Genomic DNA, 19500 nt, shown 5'->3' on the forward strand with positions numbered 1-19500 from the left:
CCCCATATGTAATCATGTATAATCTTCTGCTTTGGTGATGACACCATTGTTATACTAATTAGTTGAGACCCAAATGATCTATGTGGTAAATCAATGCCGTACAACAGAAACCAATAGAATCTTGACGTACTGTGGCTAATGTATAAGAAAGTGGATACATTTTTGGGGTGGAGGGCTGCCCACTTCAGGGAATAATAACATTTCACATGAGGGTGAATCCCCAAAGTCACTAAATCAACCTGAGCTCTACCACCTGGTAATTATGGCACAGACCAGATAGGGTTAAGGTAGGGCATTGTGTAACAAATGTCTGCAGTACTAAAACAACAATAAAATAAAAATGTCAAACAATAAAAACCCCAAACCAGTTTACAAAAAAAGAGTAAATTTCATTAAACACAATGACACTAAAACAACAAAAATCCAGAAAAGATACGATTTTTAAAAGTTTTAAATGGAAATAGTGCCAAAAACCATTAAGCACCAGTGATAGTCTGTGGCAGTGATAGAATAGGATCAAGGCATGATTTGCAGCTGTCCGCAATGTACCCCTGGTCAGATACAACAAGTAGATTGGACCCACTTCAGAAAGGAACTTTGCCACCTTTTTTAAGAAAAGCGTTGACATTTCTTATAGGTACCAACGCAGAACGGCACTCTCACTTTGTGAGAAGATTAATCGTCCCTGTGAATGGTCACCATTGAAATTGCAGCTTTTGCAATGGAACCTAAGGCCACATACTTGAAGCAGATTGGTGTCGCTGAAGTTCTGGAGTTTTGGAGATTTTTTGCTGAAAATGTTCTAAGTCACAAAACAGAATGGGACTTAGTCTTACCTTTGGACTTACCTTCAAATGACCCCATGGAGCTTGTGGTACAGCACATAGCATGGAATCTTGGAACAAAGCCATATTAACCTCATAGGGCTGCTTAGGCCATTATGTCCAGCAGCAGGCTGTGAAGAGCGCTACTAACCTCTGAGGACCATGGTGTCGAGCACCTGGCTGTCATACCTGGATCACAGTTATACAAGCTTTGAAGGGTCTCCACGATCATCGTTTCCAGTACCCAGCTGTAAATCTTTTACCAGAGCCATGCTCACCTTGGAGATTCCCTGGATCATGGTGTCTTATCCCCAGGTTGTGAACCCTGGACAATAGCTTTAATAAATCTGTGCATTGGAGGGAGGGACTCCTGGACCTCAGCACCCAGCTGTATATCAGGGAACACAGCTATGATCACTTCAGAAAGACCCCTGGACCGTGATCTCTATCCCTCAGTTCTGAATCTTGGACCATAGCTTTGCTAACCTCAGTGGAACCTATTGAACCATGGGATTTAGCATCAGCCTTTGACTGCCGGATCAAAGCCATACAAATTTTGGACGAAGCTGTCAATGCTCAGTTTTTTATTTCGAATTGTGTTCCTCCTAAATTGAACCTAAAAATATCATTGGACCATAATATCTCGGTCTCAATAGCCTGACTACAGAAATATTGTAGGTGCAAATATGTTCTTACTTTTACTTGATTATGTTTTTATTTCATTATTTATGTTATTGTGTAATTTCTTACAAATTATTTTCAAATCCTATCATAATCTCATATAATATTTCAGATGTTATATTTGTTACTTATTTGTTTACATGCTAAATACATTTTTATTTGTTTATCACATTTTAATTTTGGGTTGCTGGGTTCATTGGAGTTTAGTTTAGTTTGTAACTATGTATTAATTAATGTCAAATATATTTTAACATTTATGCATTTGTTTACATGTTTACTAGTAATGTTCTAAATATTTAATACATTTTATCTTCTGCTAGTATGATTTTTTGGTGATTGAGTGGGTAAAATATATTCAAACTGGCAATAATGAATGCATTCATTATGCTAATTTTCTAATTCTATTTTCAGTTTTAGATATAAGTTTAAATATGTTTCATTATGCATATATTATATTTGTAAATTATTGTTTCATTTATTTTATGGATAGTATTGTGTATTGGGTTGAAATAGGCAGTGTTATTTTCCAAGTGTTTCAGTAGCTTTTTAATTTTAAAAATATAGTTACATTATAATTAAATAAGGATTTAAAATGTTTTATTCATAATAGATTTTATAACTCATACGTTTGTGTGTTATGTTGAGGGTGGTTGAAGGATACTGTTTATTTTAATCATCATGTATTTGTTACAATAAAAAGAAATTGGTCAATTCTGTATAATTGTTATTTTTTATCAATTTGCTTAATGGTCTTTGGTTTTATTATATTTAGTTCTTATTTATTTATTAAATATTTTTATATTCATTTTTTTTTTGGTGTATGCTGGATTTGAACCCTCCTTTGTATAAGACTTCCCCAACGTTTGTTAAATTTTAACACAAATAATAGCGGAGTAAAGATCAGAGAATGTGTCCCTGGATCGCTATTTGTTATGTTATGTTATGTTACGACTATTTATTGTGCGCACAGATACTCCAGCCAAGGAGCGTCCTGGCGCAGAGACAAGGTAGCACGTAACACAACCACAGGCTAAAAACAGAAACTAAGAACCAGCTAAAACAAGAAGGTTTTTATGGCCCTCCGAAAAGTCAAAAGGTCCTCCAGCAAGCGGATTTCAACAGGCAAGGAGTTCCATGCTGACGCAGCCATTACCCTAAACGAGCGGCCTCCCATGCGGCTAAGCCTGAATCTGGGAACCACCGCAAGGGCCAGACCCTGAGAGCGAAGGCTACGGGCAGGGACATACAAAGACAGACAACTCGACAGGATTTCCGGGCCTGTACCTCTCAAGATTTTAAAAGCAAGGCACAAAACCTTGAAGAGGATGCGCTTCCTGACCGGAAGCCAGTGTAGGGAGCGAAGGACACCTGTCACTGAGCAGAATCTGGGCAAGCCAATAATCGCCCTCGCCGCAGCATTCTGAACCCGTTGTAAGCGTGTTAGTTCAGCCTGGTGAGCCCCAGCCAGGAGAGAGCTGGCGTAATCCAGGCGGGAGATGATAGTAGCCTGGATCACCAGCTGCCTGGTCGGGGCGTCAAAGAACTTGAGAACAGGTCTCAAGCCCCTCAGGAGACCGAAACAACAGGCCGCGGTTCTTTTAGTATGGCCTACAAAGGAGAGGCCCGCATCCAGCCATACCCCCAGATTTTTCACTTCCGATACCGGGATCGGAGTAGGTCCCAACTCTGAGGGCCACCAGTGGTCACCCCACAGCTCCACTCCCTTCCCGACGACCATCACCTCTGTTTTAGTGGCATTTAGCTGAAGGCAATTGCCTGTCAGCCAACTAGCCACCGCCTTCAGTCCGGACTGAAACCTGGGGGCCTCAATCTCCGCATCCCCACTGAGAGTAACCGCCAGCTGAGTGTCGTCAGCATATGAGACCAAAGTAAGGCCCCACTGCCTAGCGACATCAGCCAGCGGTCTCACGTAAAGATTGAACAACGTGGGACTCAGCGAGGACCCTTGCGGAACCCCCATGGCCAGTGGTTGGTAGTTGGACTTGAAGGGAGGGATGGCAACACAGAAGGAGCGGTCATCTAAAAAGGAGCGGAACCATTGCAACACCTGACCGCCAATGCCAGTCTCCTCGAGCCGACGCAGGAGGATGCTGTGGTCTACCGTATCAAAGGCGGCGCTAAGATCTAGCAAAATAAGCGCCGCCGTTTGACCAGCATCCAACCTTGCCCGGAGATGTTCCACCATCACAAGTAGCGCAGTTTCCGTACTGTGCCCAGCACGGAAACCGTTTTGTGTGGGGTCGAGGGCATTGGTCCGGGTCAGATGTTCAGACAGGGCCAGGTTGACGTGGGCCTCCGTGATCTTGGCTGGCCAGGGTAACAACGAGATGGGGCGATAACTTTCAGGCTTGGAAGGGTCCAGGGTGGGCTTCTTAATGATCGGGGACACCACAGCTTGTTTCCACTTAGATGGAACAGTTCCCGTTTCCAAGGAGAGGTTGACAAGGGAGCATACGACTGTACGCCCCATAAAAGCTTGGTCTCGGAAGAGAGCAGGCCTTACTGGATCGGATGGAGACCCAGATTTGACTTGCAGCGCAAGTTTGTCAAAACCATCCAAGGTGAGGGGGGGGAAAACAAGCAGTGTAGTCTGATGGTGGATCCCATTTATACTTTCCTCAGTGAACCCTATGCTAGGGAATGTCCTATATATAGCTTGGACCTTCCCCAAGAAGTAAGATGCAAGGGATTCACAGTGGGAAAGGGAGCTCACGGTCGTAGAGGTAGTCCGCTTCGCTGTGAGATCTTTTACGGCCTTAAAGATAGCTTTTGACGGATTCGGACTGTTCCGGAATTCGGTGGCATAAAAAGCCGCACGGGCTCGGCAGATAGCTCGATGGTAGAGCTTAACGGACTTGGCGTATGCAGCTTTCAGATCAGCCCCATAGGTTTTCCTCCAAGCCCTCTCTGCTCGTCTACAGGCACCCTTTAGGGCCCGGAGAGTGCCATCGTACCAGGGACTCGACTCTCTAGGATTGATTTTGGTTGAAACGATGGGTATCAGAGAGTCCAAGGCCCTAGTTATCCAAGAACAGAAGAGGTCATACCCCCTTTCCACATCCGTCAAAGGGCCCAGCGGCTCCTCTAATAGAAGACGATGAAAGTCCTCTAGCCGAAGCTTTTTCCAAGCCCTCTTCTGAACCCGTCTAGCCGTAGAGATGGAAGGAGTGGCCGAGACCGGGCAGAGGATGGACACCAAGAAGTGGTCTGTCCATTCCACCGGAGAGACAGAGGTAATTTGAATCCCCAACAGATTGGTAAACAGGGGATCCAAAATATGCCCCCCCAGATGGGTAGGCTGGGAAACCATCTGGGGAAGTTGAAAGGCCTCCAGGTCAGAAGAGATGGAACGCACTGTCAGGCCAGAGAGGGTGTCGAAATGTAGGTTTAGGTCACCCATGATAGAAAAGTTGGCACATTCGGCAACCAAAGGGCCAACAGTGTCAGGGAGAGCATTTCTAAACGCCACATCACTGCCGGGTGGGCGATAGACGACCATCCCGGACAGGGTAAACTCAGGGCTGACAGAGACCTTGAACATGGCACTTTCACACCCGGAGATGTTTAGGGCACCCCAGACGCAAGGGTAGATAGATTTTACCACTAACGCGATACCCCCGCCCCTGGACAACCTATTCAGGGTGTACATAGAATAGCCGGGTGGGCAGGCTAGATTGGTAATAGCGGTATCAGCGTCCTGTAGCCATGTTTCCGTCATGGCAAATACGTCTGGAGCTTCCTCCTCAATGAGGTCATAGATATGCTGATAGTGTTTCAGCGCAGACCTGACGTTTAAATTCAAGATCTTCAAAAGAGTAGGAGTGTCTGTAGTACGGCGAGTCTCCGAGGTAATAAACCTTGGGAGAGGATGTGGAGAGTCTAGAGCCCACCCATTACAAGGGCAATGATATGGGCCACGCAATGGATGTACCGGTGGAAGGGTGCAACAGCGGCTTACCTGACCGATGGCAAACAGGCAATCCCGCGAGTACGTCAGCATGATGGACCCAAGATGGTATGATAGTCCTTACACAGAGTACCGCGACGTCCAGCGCGTCCTCAGCGCGGACGGGCGCAGACGGGCAGGACTCTGGCACGACTCCGGCCACGCGAGGACACGCCCGCTGCGCGATCCCGCTGCGCTAGGGGAGGAGCTTTAAGTAGGTGTTCCCAGGCTGCTCCTGCGCCCTGAAGCGCTGGAGGATAGAGACACCTCTATCCACACACCCCACTCCAAAATGGCGGCCAAAACGGACAGGTCACCCACCCCAGAGCCAAATCCGCCAAAACGGCAGTGCGGGGCCAATTATAGTGCAAGTGAAGGGCGCTGTCTAAAAACAGGTACACAAACAAATTCAACACAAAAGTTGTTAAAAATTCACGAAGGTGAGAACAATTGCGCGCAGAGCGCTCACGCAGCTACCTTGTCAGGGGCGGTTTCAGGAGGGACTCGCCTTAAGTAGGTGTTCCCAGGCTGCTCCTGCGCCCTGAAGCGCTGGAGGATAGAGACACCTCTATCCACACACCCCACTCCAAAATGGCGGCCAAAACGGACAGGTCACCCACCCCAGAGCCAAATCCGCCAAAACGGCAGTGCGGGGCCAATTATAGTGCAAGTGAAGGGCGCTGTCTAAAAACAGGTACACAAACAAATTCAACACAAAAGTTGTTAAAAATTCACGAAGGTGAGAACAATTGCGCGCAGAGCGCTCACGCAGCTACCTTGTCAGATGTTCTTTATCTAACTGTTACAGCAATCGAAAATGAGGCTACTCAAAACAAAGAATACAGAGTCATGGAGACCAATAAAAGAAAATATAATGTGGTTAGTGTTAATATTTCACTAACTATAAACTAGCTGCAGGCAACAGAGCTCAAACCTCAAGTATTCTGTGGGCTAGGCACACCATTAACTACTCTTTAACTAAGAGAGATTGTGTGTCTTATCATCATATATGTAGTCTATCTCATCAGCATATTCTCAGCCATGTAGTAGATGAAGAGTAAGAAACCAAGTCCCTTATTCCGTGTGATTTAAAAGTCAGCCTTTAAGAGTTGACCTTAATTTATCACGAGGTGTCAGCTGACAGCTGCTTCCGACTCCATTTCTTTGGGCCCATTTCTGTGTCACCCATTTCTGTCTGGAGCGTTGATCTTTACCAGCATTTTTCACGCTGTTTTATGCCTTCGATTTGTCAGTGGCTGCTCTTTCCGCTGAGCTCAACTTGTCCATTTCCACTTTTTCCAATATCTCTAAATATTCACCAGGTTGTCCATTTCTTCGACTTCCCTTGGTGTACCATCCACTGTGATAATCATCACCACAGCCTTCAGTAATCCATGTCTAATTTCTCTTTTTTGAAGTCTTGGTCTCTGCGCTAGTGTATGTTGTGGGGGGCCTAGCCTGTTGTCTCTGCGTGACTTGACCCTGTGATGCCCATGAAACTCCTGGGGGTGTGTAACGTATAGCTGCTGGAGGTTATATATTGCCCAAGGCATATCAGCATACCTTATAAGACAACAACCCATATGTAATGTTTTCCAAGGCAGCAGGGTATTCACATATATTGCATTGTCTATTTTGAAAAAATGAAGGACTGCAATCAGGTTTCCCACTTTCAATTTGCCTGTTTCAAAGATGGCCACCACGATATTTACAGTCCTCTTTCAGTTACCGATAGTCCTTGAGCCTGTGTCAGTGCCACTTTCCCAGTATCGCCAATAGCTAGGTTGCACTCCAATTCAACCCTCCCCCCAAGGTACACAGTCTTCAGCATTGGCTCCACAGATATCCAGAGGCTTCCTTAGCCACCTGGGCAGAGCACTGTATGCCATTGTTGGCTGTCCTCTCAAATGCTTTTTAGTCAGGAGTTAGAATACTACATTTTATCACCCCGTGCACGCTCTTCCACAATGTGTGTTACATTGATGTTAAATCTGGTCTCCCCAATGTAGGCAATTTCCACAATGCTTGTTAGACTGGAGTTACAATAGTGAAGCTGACCGTCCTAATGTATGATGTATGTATTTTGCCAAAATGTTGTTAGATGGGAGTTAAAATATGAAATCTGCACAGTATAGACACTTCCCACAATGTTTGTTAGACTGGAGTTATAATAGTACATGTGACCTCTCAATGTATGTGCTTTTTCCAATGTTTGCTGGATTGGAGTCAGAATAGTTAAAATGGTAAATAGTAAGAGTGATAAATGTTAACCCTCCAATGCATGCATTTTACTAATGTTTTGTATGATTTTATTTTAGAATAGAGTATGTTCATTGGTTATCTGGTTATTTTTAATATGTCAGGATTGGAGTTAGGTTACTACATATTACTTTATTCTGGATGAAATATTACATATTTATAAAAAAAATATGTTTCACTTAAGTTTATATTGTGTTTTATTGTTTGAAACTACTTATTGTATTTACTCTGCTTTATATTTCTTTTAGTATTTAAAAATATTGTTATGTATTTTTAAATTATATTTATAATGACTGATTAAATGTTACCTTATAATTAGATTTTGTGTTTTTAAATGACTAATAAGTTTATGTTTATTTGGTGTTTTATTCTTTAATATAAATTAAGATTATTATATATTGTATTCAAGAAGTATTTTAATAGATCTAATACATTTATTTACATTTGCATTTCTATACAACAGTTTTTTATTAATAATGAAGTAGATAAATCAAACTTATACGAATGTTTATGAAATTTATATCTTTTACATATTCAAATTTTACACAAAATAATTTGAGTTTTATTTTGTCAATTATTATAATTTTATTTACAAGTAAATGTATTGCAATATTGACAATTTGGACCACAAAATGTAAATTATAATAGAAGTGTGTAAAGTTGATATTTTTGTGTTCAATGTTTTTACCATGACAGTTTGGACTACATGATTTTTGTGGTCAATATTTCTTATTTGAACCTCATGGATCATAGCTATATTAGCCTTTGGGAAGGAAAGGGGCTCATGGACCATTGGTTTAAGCACACAGGATTGAACTCTGGACCAGAGCCACACCAACCTCGGAGTCCTTCTGAGGCACGATGTTTAGCCATGGGCTGTGAGTTCTTGCCCAGAGCCCAACTAACTTCAGAGGACCATGGTGGCAAGCACCTGGCTTTGACACCTGACCCACAGTTATATTAACTTTGTATGGCATCCTTCAGATAATTCATGGACCATGATGTCCTCATTGTGAATTCTCCGCCAAAGCTTTCCTAGTATTGGGGTGTTCCTCCTTGGTCATGGTCACAATGCATAACATAATGACCTCAACCTCGCAAGATTAGTAACACAATTAGTATTGAGAAAGGAGAATCGGGATAGCAAATGTGTTACAGAGCACTAGAAGATGCAGTGGAACTGGAGAGTAATTTTATTTGGGTTAACCGTGGCATACTGCAAAGAGGGTTAGCAGAGATGTGGTAAAGGCGATAGGCTGCACTCTTTTCAAAGAGTCATCTGTCAGACATATTACCCTTGCAGAGCCTCAATTTCCTTCCTTAGGATTTTGGGAAGGAGTGAGGAAAGATTTTGATATGCTAATGCAATCTGGCAAAATTTCCAACTTTTTGTGTTCCACCTATGCAAAATTATGCCATTAGGCCACGCATCGCATAATTTTCTGACAACTAAAGGAAAGATTCTATTGCTGAAGCATCGTTTTGTGATATGGCAAGAAAGATAGCTGCTAGTAACGTTGGTGCAGCGGCGGCTCCTCCGTAATGGCACAGGAGCGTCGCCCCACTGATCAAATCCAGCAGTTGAAAAATAAAATGAAAATGAAACAATTTTATCATCATTTTATTTTTTTAAGTGACTGGCTGAACCTCTGAGCCATGAGTGTGCAGGGAGGGGTGGGGCCGGGCTATGGCAAGGAGGAGTTGTGGTGGGCATTGTAAGAGCACATGTCTGTTTGGCCGGTAGTCTTAGGAATGCCAAACCGACATAAAAAGGCTTTCTGTGCCTGAGCGAGCATGAAATCAGCCCACTCACGCCAATCCCGGCGCTGGTCTCATGCTTGGTAATAGCATAAGAGCAGCGTCTGGATTGGATAGGGAGTCTGTGATGTGTCCAAGGGACTGCCAGGAGCAGGAAAGCAGAGAAGCAGAGGCGCAAGGTGGATGGCAGCACCAGGTACATTTTTTAAAAATGTATTATTAAGCCCATCATCACAGCCCCACCACTGTATATTGGCAGCAGCCGCAACTGCATTAGTGGCATTAATTTGGGCAATAAAATATGCTAATTTCCAGCTCCATCTTTATGGTCTCGAATGCTCTGACTAATTGTAGGAGTTGGGAATTTACAGCTATTAATGCCCGCAACAGTGGGCAATAACAATGAATTAAACACTGTATTATTGTGAGTTACATGAAAAAAAATACAATGGCAGAAGGCGAATAATGGTCAGAGTTCGCCTTGCTGTCCAGTAGCCGGTGTTTGTATTTTTGTTTCACCCTGTTTAATTTGGAATGTCTGCCCTCATTGGATAAAATGTTGTATTTGCTAATCTATTATAAGTCATGGTTAATTTATTTACTGCCATAGCTTCTGGCATCTGGGTATAATGCTATACTACACACTAAACAAGGGGCATGTGAGCACCGTTGTGTCCGACTCATCCCAGAAATCAGCAAGGTGGAGGGATATGTCTCCAGGAGGCTTATGTTTTCTCTCCATTGAAAGAACATCTGGAATTCTGTCACATGACTTTTTAAGAAAAACATCTGCAATATGACGCAATACCATTGCTGGCTGAACTCTAGTCTTTCTAAGGTCCAATAAAAATAGAGGTATGCGAAATTCATGCAAATTGCTTTCATGTAATTATGATAAATTCAACAAATTAAGTAAAAATATGCAAAATGCGAAAACAGAAATGAACACTATTAACCATAGTTATGGCCAAGTCACCTAGTGCAGCGCTGCGTGGCAGGCAAAGGGCCAAAATGCGCCATATTTAAAGACAATACGTCACAATCCTGTTCTTTCCCTTCTACTGGCGGCCTTTTGGAAGCCTAGCGCCTATACAGGCATCTGTGCAACATGGTGCAGGGGGGCCTGTGTTGCATGCTAGATTGTTTTTAGTGGAGGAAGGGGCACCTTCCTGCACCAAAACAATCCTGGGAAGCATATTCCTCTTTCTATGTGTGCTGCATTCTGAGATGTCTCCTTGTTACACCTCCCCTGTGAATGAGTAAGATTTTGGTGCATCCCCAGATTTACAAGACCTTGTAAATCTGGGAATGGGTCAAAATCTCTTGGAGATCCGTGGGAATACCCACGCAACGCCCATGTAACATCTTCCCAGGGCAGAGTAAAGCAATGCAGCGATTTACGTTGTGTTACTCCAGATGATTGAAGCTGCTCAGAGCCACGCAAAGTGACTTTGAGTGACTTCAAAAATCTGACTTAGAGGTTTGCATCACGCATGTACCACGTTGCGTGGTGCAAACATGATGCAATCTTCACATAAATATGCCCCTATATTTTAGTGTGAAATGTGTCCTTGCCTCCATTTTGGACGCAATAACACATTTTCACGCTAACAAAAAATAGTCCAAAAGCCACAACTGCCACAAACAACAACCACTCAAACTGTGGCCGTCACATTATTCCTGTACTCCAGTGCTAAAACGTTGCTGCTAAGGTGGCGTAATTATGCCAAGTGGCATAGCGGCAAAATTTAACAAATTTCGCATTACGAATGTAAAATAACTTTTGCCCGGGCCTAATTAAAAAACATAACACACAAGATGCTATCATAAAATAGAGGGCAATTCTGAAAGCCACCATGTTGCACAGTGCATCCCACAAAGGCACAGTCACAACTGAATGCAAAAGCTTTCACTTGCTAGTATTTACACAACTCATAACATAAGTATTCCATAAAATGCTAAAGTGAACAATGTTACTCCAAGCCTGTGACAGAACCCCTGAAAGTCTCTGTTTAGTGTCAGGCCACCTGCCTCTGGTCAAGCATGCATTTACAATAACATTCGTTGTGTTTAGTTGTTGGGTGCACAATTACACATATTGACACTCAACCCTGTCACTTCCCATCTAGGGCATCTCCTGACCTGCTACTTGCCACCCAGATCAAGCCCATATGCAAGGGCATGAAATCTCTCATTGCTCACAGAGATGAATACCACCACATTTTCTCTTTACAAAGTTTTCCTTCACACCCTCCAGCACCCTTTGGAGGTGACCATATATTGAGATTTTTTGGATCATATAAAAACCAAGATCCAAGTTCTGAAAAAACTAGATTTTTGAATCATGAATTGAGTCACTTTGTTTTCAATCAATTAGTGTTTTTTATGGATTCATTTGTTTTTGTCATCAATTAATGTGTTTTGGTTGCACACTGTTGTGTTCTCCTCTGTAATTAATTATCTTTGGGAACATTTTTGTGCACAATGCTCATTTGTGGAGTTGGGGACTGTTGCAACCATAGGGTAGCAAATTAAGGGGCATATTTGCTTAGAGTTCCTGCAACGCAGCACAGCTTGGGAAGTTGCCCTGCTGCGTTGGTTGAAAGAGGGAAAGCAGAACTGTGTTATATTTACGTAGTTATAGTGCAATTCAGCTCTCTCCTACCGCACAAGGGTGCCTGCGTTGTGATCTGGACAGTTTTGCAACAGGAAGGTATCCCTTCCTGCACAAAAACTATACTTTGAGGCTATTTCCTCTTTGTATGTGTGCTGCAGAACAAGATATAAGGATATTGCTCCTTGCTATGACAGCCTAGAGTGAGAACACCATTTTGGCTGAACCCATGTTTATTGACTTCAGTAAATATGGGTTTGTATCAAAAATACATGGATGGATGTGCGGGAGCAGCCATGGTCTACCAATGTGAGTCCTCCCCGTTGCAACATAACGCGAGGCAGAGCTATGTACTCCGCTGTGTTACTTTTCTTTTTTTTTTTTTACAAAGTCACACAATTCAGGCTTTGCATGGCTTAGTAAATACCAAAATAGATTATGCGTCGGCTGTGTCCAAAAAGTAACGGAACCCCAGTGCAAAATCTTAGCCATCCTGGGCCCTACATTTTTAGAACATTACACTGTTTTTCTTCGGAGTCAAAAATATCTCAGCTCACTTTGCTTCCCTGGGCCTTTTAATTCATTGTCATCCTCTAGATCTCATGTTCCTTCCTGCAGTTGTCACACCACTTGCCCCCCTGATGTGACTCTCCCCAGCACATAGCACCATATTGCGTGAGAGCCAATATCGCTGCACTAGTTAATTCATAGGTGAGAGAAGGCTGCCAGGCGACTACCTTAAGACGTGCATAAAATACCACCAGGTACATCAGAAATATCTTACCCATATTCATTGTCTACTGTTTTTACAGATGAGTTTAATTCCCTTACCATTGGCTGGCAGAAGTAATTGCTACCAGAAGCAATCTTTTGCAAGACTAACTTATTCTTTCTGTCTACATTGCACTTATATAAGTATTTCACTTCATGACCAACAACTAAAACCACATTGAAAGATCAATCACTGACTTACTTGTGATGCTTTCTGCTGTTGGGGTGCTTCTTAAGAGTACGGTGGGACTCGCAGAAGTCAGAAATGGCGAGATAGGCTGTGGAATGGTCACTTTGGCTGTATTGTTGTCCTCTGATGGTGATGTTGAATACATAGTTGGAGAAGTCACTCCTGGAGGTGTTATAGATGATGGTGATGTACTCTCTTCTGTCGGCAGTAGGTGAGTGTTTGCTGTGCTGGCTGCTGTTGACATTTGATGGGTGGTTGTGGTGCTCATATCCGGTGTTGTCAGAAGGGTGCTTGTGTTGATGCTTTCAGTTACTTTGGAGATGCTTCTACTTGTACCAGAGGGTTTTGATAAAGCAGTTGTGCCCCTCTCTGTTGCTCCTGAACTGCTCATCAAAATGTCTGTGCTTGGTTCGGATGCAGTAGTGCTAGTTTTGGTTACTTCTGACCTACTTATGGCAATATTTATGGTTCCTTCTGTGGATGCTCCTGATTCTGTAATGATGCTGTCCGTTGCTCTTGTGCTGCTCTGGGGTCTTTCTGTGGGTGCTCCTGTTTCTGTAATGATGCTCTCTGTTGCTCCTCTGCTGCTCTGGGGGCTTTTTGTGGGTGCTTCTGATTCTGTAATGATGTTCCCTGTTGCTCCTCTGCTGCTCTGGGGGCTCTCTGTGGGTGCTTCCGATTCTGTAATGATGCTCCCTGTTGCTCCTCTGCTGCTCTGGGGGATTTCTGTGGGTGCTTCCGATTCTGTAATGATGTTCTCTGTTGCTCCTCTGCTGCTCTGGGGGCTTTCTGTGGGTGCTTCCGATTCTGTAATAATGCTCTCTGTTGCTCCTGTGCTGCTCTGGAGGCTTTCTGTGGGTGCTTCTGATTCTGTAATGATGCTGTCTGTTGCTCCTGTGCTGCTCTTGGGGCTTTCTGTCGATGCTTTTGATTCTGTGATGATGCTGGCTCTTGTGCTGCTCTGGGGGCTTTCTGTGGGCGTTTCTGATTCTGTAATGATGCTGTCTGTTGCTCCTGTGCTGCTCTCAGGTCTTTCTGTGGGTGCTCCTGTTTCTGTAATGACGCTCTCTGTTGCTCTTGTGCTGCTCTCAGGTCTTTCTGTGGGTGCTTCTGATTCTCTAATGATGCTGTCTGTTGCTCCTGTGCTGCTCTTGGGGCTTTCTGTGGATGCTTTTGATTCTGTAATGATGCTGTCTGTTGCTCTTGTGCTGCTCTGGGGGCTTTCTGTGGTCGTTTCTGATTCTGTAATGATGCTGTCTGTTGCTCCTGTGCTGCTCTCAGGTCTTTCTGTGGGTGCTCCTGTTTCTGTAATGATGCTCTCTGTTGCTCTTGTGCTGCTCTCAGGTCTTTCTGTGGGTGCTCCTGTTTCTGTAATGATGCTCTCCATTGCTCTTGTGCTGCTCTTGGGGATTTCTGTGGGTGCTCCTGTTTCTGTAATGATGCTGTCTGTTGCTCTTGTGCTGCTCTTGGGGCTTTCTGTGGGTGCTTCCGATTCTGTAACGATGCTGTCTGTTGCTCCTGTGCTGCTCTTGTGGCTTTCTGTGGGTGCTTTTGATTCTGTAGTGCTGCTCTCTGTTGCTCTTGTGCTGCTCTTGGGGCTTTCTGTGGGTGCTCCTGTTTCTGTAATGATGCTCTCAGTTGCTCCTCTGCTGCTCTGGGGGCTTTCTGTGGGTGCTTCCGATTCTGTAATGATGCTCTCTGTTGCGCCTGTGCTGCTCTGGGGTCTTTCTGTGGGTGCTCCTGTTTCTGTAATGATGCTCTTGGTTGTTGCTATGCTGATCTCTGGATTGTTTGTGGTTGTTTCTAATACAGGAGCTATGCTTTCTGTTACCAATGGACTAGTCACAGTAGTTTCCGTGGTTCTCTCTGATTCATTTGTACTGCCTTCTGGTTCTGAATCTGTAATGATGCTCTCTGTTGCTCTTGTGCTGCTCCTATGGGTTTCTGTGGATGCTTCTGATTCTGTAATGACGCTCTCTGTTGCTCTTGTGCTGCTCTTGTGGCCTTCTGTGGGTGCTCCTGTTTCTGTAATGATGCTCTCTGTTGCTCCTCTGCTGCTCTGGGGGCTTTCTGTGGGTGCTTCTGATTCTGTAATGATGTTCCCTGTTGCTCCTCTGCTGCTCTGGGGGCTCTCTGTGGGTGCTTCCGATTCTGTAATGATGCTCTCTGTTGCTCCTCTGCTGCTCTGGGGGATTTCTGTGGGTGCTTCCGATTCTGTAATGATGCTCTCTGTTGCTCCTCTGCTGCTCTGGGGGCTTTCTGTGGGTGCTTCCGATTCTGTAATAATGCTCTCTGTTGCTCCTGTGCTGCTCTGGAGGCTTTCTGTGGGTGCTTCTGATTCTGTAATGATGCTGTCTGTTGCTCCTGTGCTGCTCTTGCGGCTTTCTGTGGATGCTTTTGATTCTGTGATGATGCTGTCTGTTGCTCTTGTGCTGCTCTGGGGGCTTTCTGTGGGTGTTTCTGATTCTGTAATGATGCTGTCTGTTGCTCCTGTGCTGCTCTCAGGTCTTTCTGTGGGTGCTCCTGTTTCTGTAATGATGCTCTCTGTTGCTCTTGTGCTGCTCTCAGGTCTTTCTGTGGGTGCTTCTGATTCTGTAATGATGCTCTCTGTTGCTCTTGTGCTGCTCTCGGGGCTTTCTGTGGATGCTTCTGATTCTGTAATGATGCTGTCTGTTGCTCCTGTGCTGCTCTTGGGGCTTTCTGTGGATGCTTTTGATTCTGTGATGATGCTGTCTGTTGCTCTTGTGCTGCTCTGGGGGCTTTCTGTGGTCGTTTCTGATTCTATAATGATGCTGTCTGTTGCTCCTGTGCTGCTCTCAGGTCTTTCTGTGGGTGCTCCTGTTTCTGTAATGATGCTCTCTGTTGCTCTTGTGCTGCTCTCAGGTCTTTCTGTGGGTGCTCCTGTTTCTGTAATGATGCTCTCCATTGCTGTTGTGCTGCTCTTGGGGATTTCTGTGGGTGCTCCTGTTTCTGTAATGATGCTCTCCATTGCTGTTGTGCTGCTCTTGGGGATTTCTGTGGGTGCTCCTGTTTCTGTAATAATGCTCTCTGTTGCTCCTGTGCTGCTCTTGTGGCTTTCTGTGGGTGCTTTTGATTCTGTAATGCTGCTCTCTGTTGCTCTTGTGCTGCTCGTGGGGCTTTCTGTGGGTGCTCCTGTTTCTCTAATGATGCTCTCAGTTGCTCCTCTGCTGCTCTGGGGGCTTTCTGTGGGTGCTTCCGATTCTGTAATGATGCTGTCTGTTGCTCCTGTGCTGCTCTTGTGGCTTTCTGTGGGTGCTTTTGATTCTGTAATGCTGCTCTCTGTTGCTCTTGTGCTGCTCTTGGGGCTTTCTGTGGGTGCTCCTGTTTCTGTAATGATGCTCTCAGTTGCTCCTCTGCTGCTCTGGGGGCTTTCTGTGGGTGCTTCCGATTCTGTAATGATGCTCTCTGTTGCGCCTGTGCTGCTCTGGGGTCTTTCTGTGGGTGCTCCTGTTTCTGTAAAGATGCTCTTGGTTGTTGCTATGCTGATCTCTGGATTGTTTGAGGTTGTTTCTAATACAGGAGCTATGCTTTCTGTTACCAATGGACTAGTCACAGTAGTTTCCGTGGTTCTCTCTGATTCATTTGTACTGCCTTCTGGTTCTGAATCTGTAATGATGCTCTCTGTTGCTCTTGTGCTGCTCTTATGGGTTTCTGTGGATGCTTCTGATTCTGTAATGACGCTCTCTGTTGCTCTTGTGCTGCTCTTGTGGCCTTCTGTGGGTGCTCCTGTTTCTGTAATGATGCTCTCTGTTGCTCCTCTGCTGCTCTGGGGGCTTTCTGTGGGTGCTTCTGATTCTGTAATGATGTTCCCTGTTGCTCCTCTGCTGCTCTGGGGGCTCTCTGTGGGTGCTTCTGATTCTGTAATGATGCTCTCTGTTACTACAGTGATACTCTTGTGGCTTTCTGTGGATGCTTCCGATTCTGTAATGATGCTCTCTGTTGCTCCTCTGCTGCTCTGGGGGCTTTCTGTGGGTGCTTCCGATTCTGTAATAATGCTCTCCGTTGCTCCTGTGCTGCTCTGGGGGCTTTCTGTGGGTGCTCCTGTTTCTGTAATGATGCTCTCCATTGCCCTTGTGCTGCTCTTGGGGATTTCTGTGGATGCTTCTGATTCTGTAATGATGCTGTCTGTTGCTCCTGTGCTGCTCTTGGGGCTTTCTGTGGATGCTTTTGATTCTGTGATGATGCTGTCTGTTGCTCTTGTGCTGCTCTGGGGGCTTTCTGTGGGCGTTTCTGATTCTGTAATGATGCTGTCTGTTGCCCCTGTGCTGCTCTCAGGTCTTTCTGTGGGTGCTCCTGTTTCTGTAATGATGCTCTCTGTTGCTCTTGTGCTGCTCTCAGGTCTTTCTGTGGGTGCTTCTGATTCTGTAATGATGCTCTCTGTTGCTCCTCTGCTGCTCTGGGGGCTTTCTGTGGGTGCTTCCGATTCTGTAATAATGCTCTCCGTTGCTCCTGTGCTGCTCTGGGGGCTTTCTGTGGGTGCTCCTGTTTCTGTAATGATGCTCTCCATTGCCCTTGTGCTGCTCTTGGGGATTTCTGTGGATGCTTCTGATTCTGTAATGATGCTGTCTGTTGCTCCTGTGCTGCTCTTGGGGCTTTCTGTGGATGCTTTTGATTCTGTGATGATGCTGTCTGTTGCTCTTGTGCTGCTCTGGGGGCTTTCTGTGGGCGTTTCTGATTCTGTAATGATGCTGTCTGTTGCCCCTGTGCTGCTCTCAGGTCTTTCTGTGGGTGCTCCTGTTTCTGTAATGATGCTCTCTGTTGCTCTTGTGCTGCTCTCAGGTCTTTCTGTGGGTGCTTCTGATTCTGTAATGATGCTCTCTGTTGCTCTTGTGCTGCTCTCGGGGCTTTCTGTGGATGCTTCTGATTCTGTAATGATGCTGTCTGTTGCTCCTGTGCTGCTCTTGGGGCTTTCTGTGGATGCTTTTGATTCTGTGATGATGCTGTCTGTTGCTCTTGTGCTGCTCTGGGGGCTTTCTGTGGTCGTTTCTGATTCTGTAATGATGCTGTCTGTTGCTCCTGTGCTGCTCTCAGGTCTTTCTGTGTGTGCTCCTGTTTCTGTAATGATGCTCTCTGTTGCTCTTGTGCTGCTCTCAGGTCTTTCTGTGGGTGCTCCTGTTTCTGTAATGGTGCTCTCCATTGCTCTTGTGCTGCTCTTGGGGATTTCTGTGGGGGCTCCTGTTTCTGTAATGATGCTGTCTGTTGCTCTTGTGCTGCTCTTGGGGCTTTCTGTGGGTGCTTCCGATTCTGTAACGATGCTGTCTGTTGCTCCTGTGCTGCTCTTGTGGCTTTCTGTGGGTGCTTTTGATTCTGTAATGCTGCTCTCTGTTGCTCTTGTGCTGCTCTTGGGGCTTTCTGTGGGTGCTCCTGTTTCTGTAATGATGCTCTCAGTTGCTCCTCTGCTGCTCTGGGGGCTTTCTGTGGGTGCTTCCGATTCTGTAATGATGCTCTCTGTTGCGCCTGTGCTGCTCTGGGGTCTTTCTGTGGGTGCTCCTGTTTCTGTAAAGATGCTCTTGGTTGTTGCTATGCTGATCTCTGGATTGTTTGAGGTTGTTTCTAATACAGGAGCTATGCTTTCTGTTACCAATGGACTAGTCACAGTAGTTTCCGTGGTTCTCTCTGATTCATTTGCACTGCCTTCTGGTTCTGAATCTGTAATGATGCTCTCTGTTGCTCTTGTGCTGCTCTTATAGGTTTCTGTGGATGCTTCTGATTCTGTAATGACGCTCTCTGTTGCTCTTGTGCTGCTCTTGTGGCTTTCTGTGGATGCTTCTGATTCTATAATGATGCTCTCTGTTGTTCCTCTACTGCTCTGGGGGCTTTCTGTGGGTGCTTCTGATTCAGTAATGATGCTGTCTGTTGCTCCCGTACTGCTCTTGTGGCTTTCTGTGGATGCTTCTGATTTGGTAATGGTGCTCTCTGTTGCTCTTGTGCTGCTCTTGTGGCTTTCTGTGGATGCTTCTGATTCTGTAATGATGATATCTGTTGCTCCCATGCTGCTCTTGTGGCTTTCTGTGGCTGCTTCTGATTCTGTAATGATGCTGCCTGTTGCTCTTGTGCTGCTCTGGGGGCTTTCTGTGGATGCTTCGGATTCTGTAATGATGCTCTTTGTGGTTGCTGTGCTGATCTCAGGATTGTTTGTGGTTGTTTCTAATACAGGAGTTATGCTTTCTGTTACCAATGCAGTAGTCACAGGAGTTTCCGGGGTTATTTCTGACTCATTTGTACTGCCTTCTGCTTCTGAATGTGTAATGACGCTCTCTGTTGCTCCTCTGCTGCTCTGGGGGCTTTCTGTGGATGATTCTGATTCTGTAAGGATGCTCTCTGTGTTGGCAAAGTGGAGAAGAAAAACATGAATTACCAATTTGTATGTGGGAACTGTTAATCACAAGATTCAAATAGTAGTTTCTATTTGATG

General features: G+C 44.9%; 1 protein-coding gene across 1 annotated transcript in view; it reads right to left on the reverse strand.

Annotated features, from left to right (window-relative positions):
- LOC146788620 (uncharacterized) overlaps positions 1–19500 on the reverse strand; it is a 447327-nt gene that overhangs the window by 217006 nt on the left and 210821 nt on the right. Inside the window, exon 6 of the mRNA XM_085635787.1 lies at positions 13077–19406. Within this exon, the coding sequence (XP_085491913.1) occupies positions 13077–19406 (6330 nt within the window). The remainder of the gene's footprint in view (positions 1–13076; positions 19407–19500) is intronic.

The sequence above is a fragment of the Triturus cristatus genome, chromosome 11 (genome assembly GCF_964204655.1).
Source record: "Triturus cristatus chromosome 11, aTriCri1.1, whole genome shotgun sequence".
In the NCBI taxonomy this organism is placed as follows: domain Eukaryota; kingdom Metazoa; phylum Chordata; class Amphibia; order Caudata; family Salamandridae; genus Triturus; species Triturus cristatus.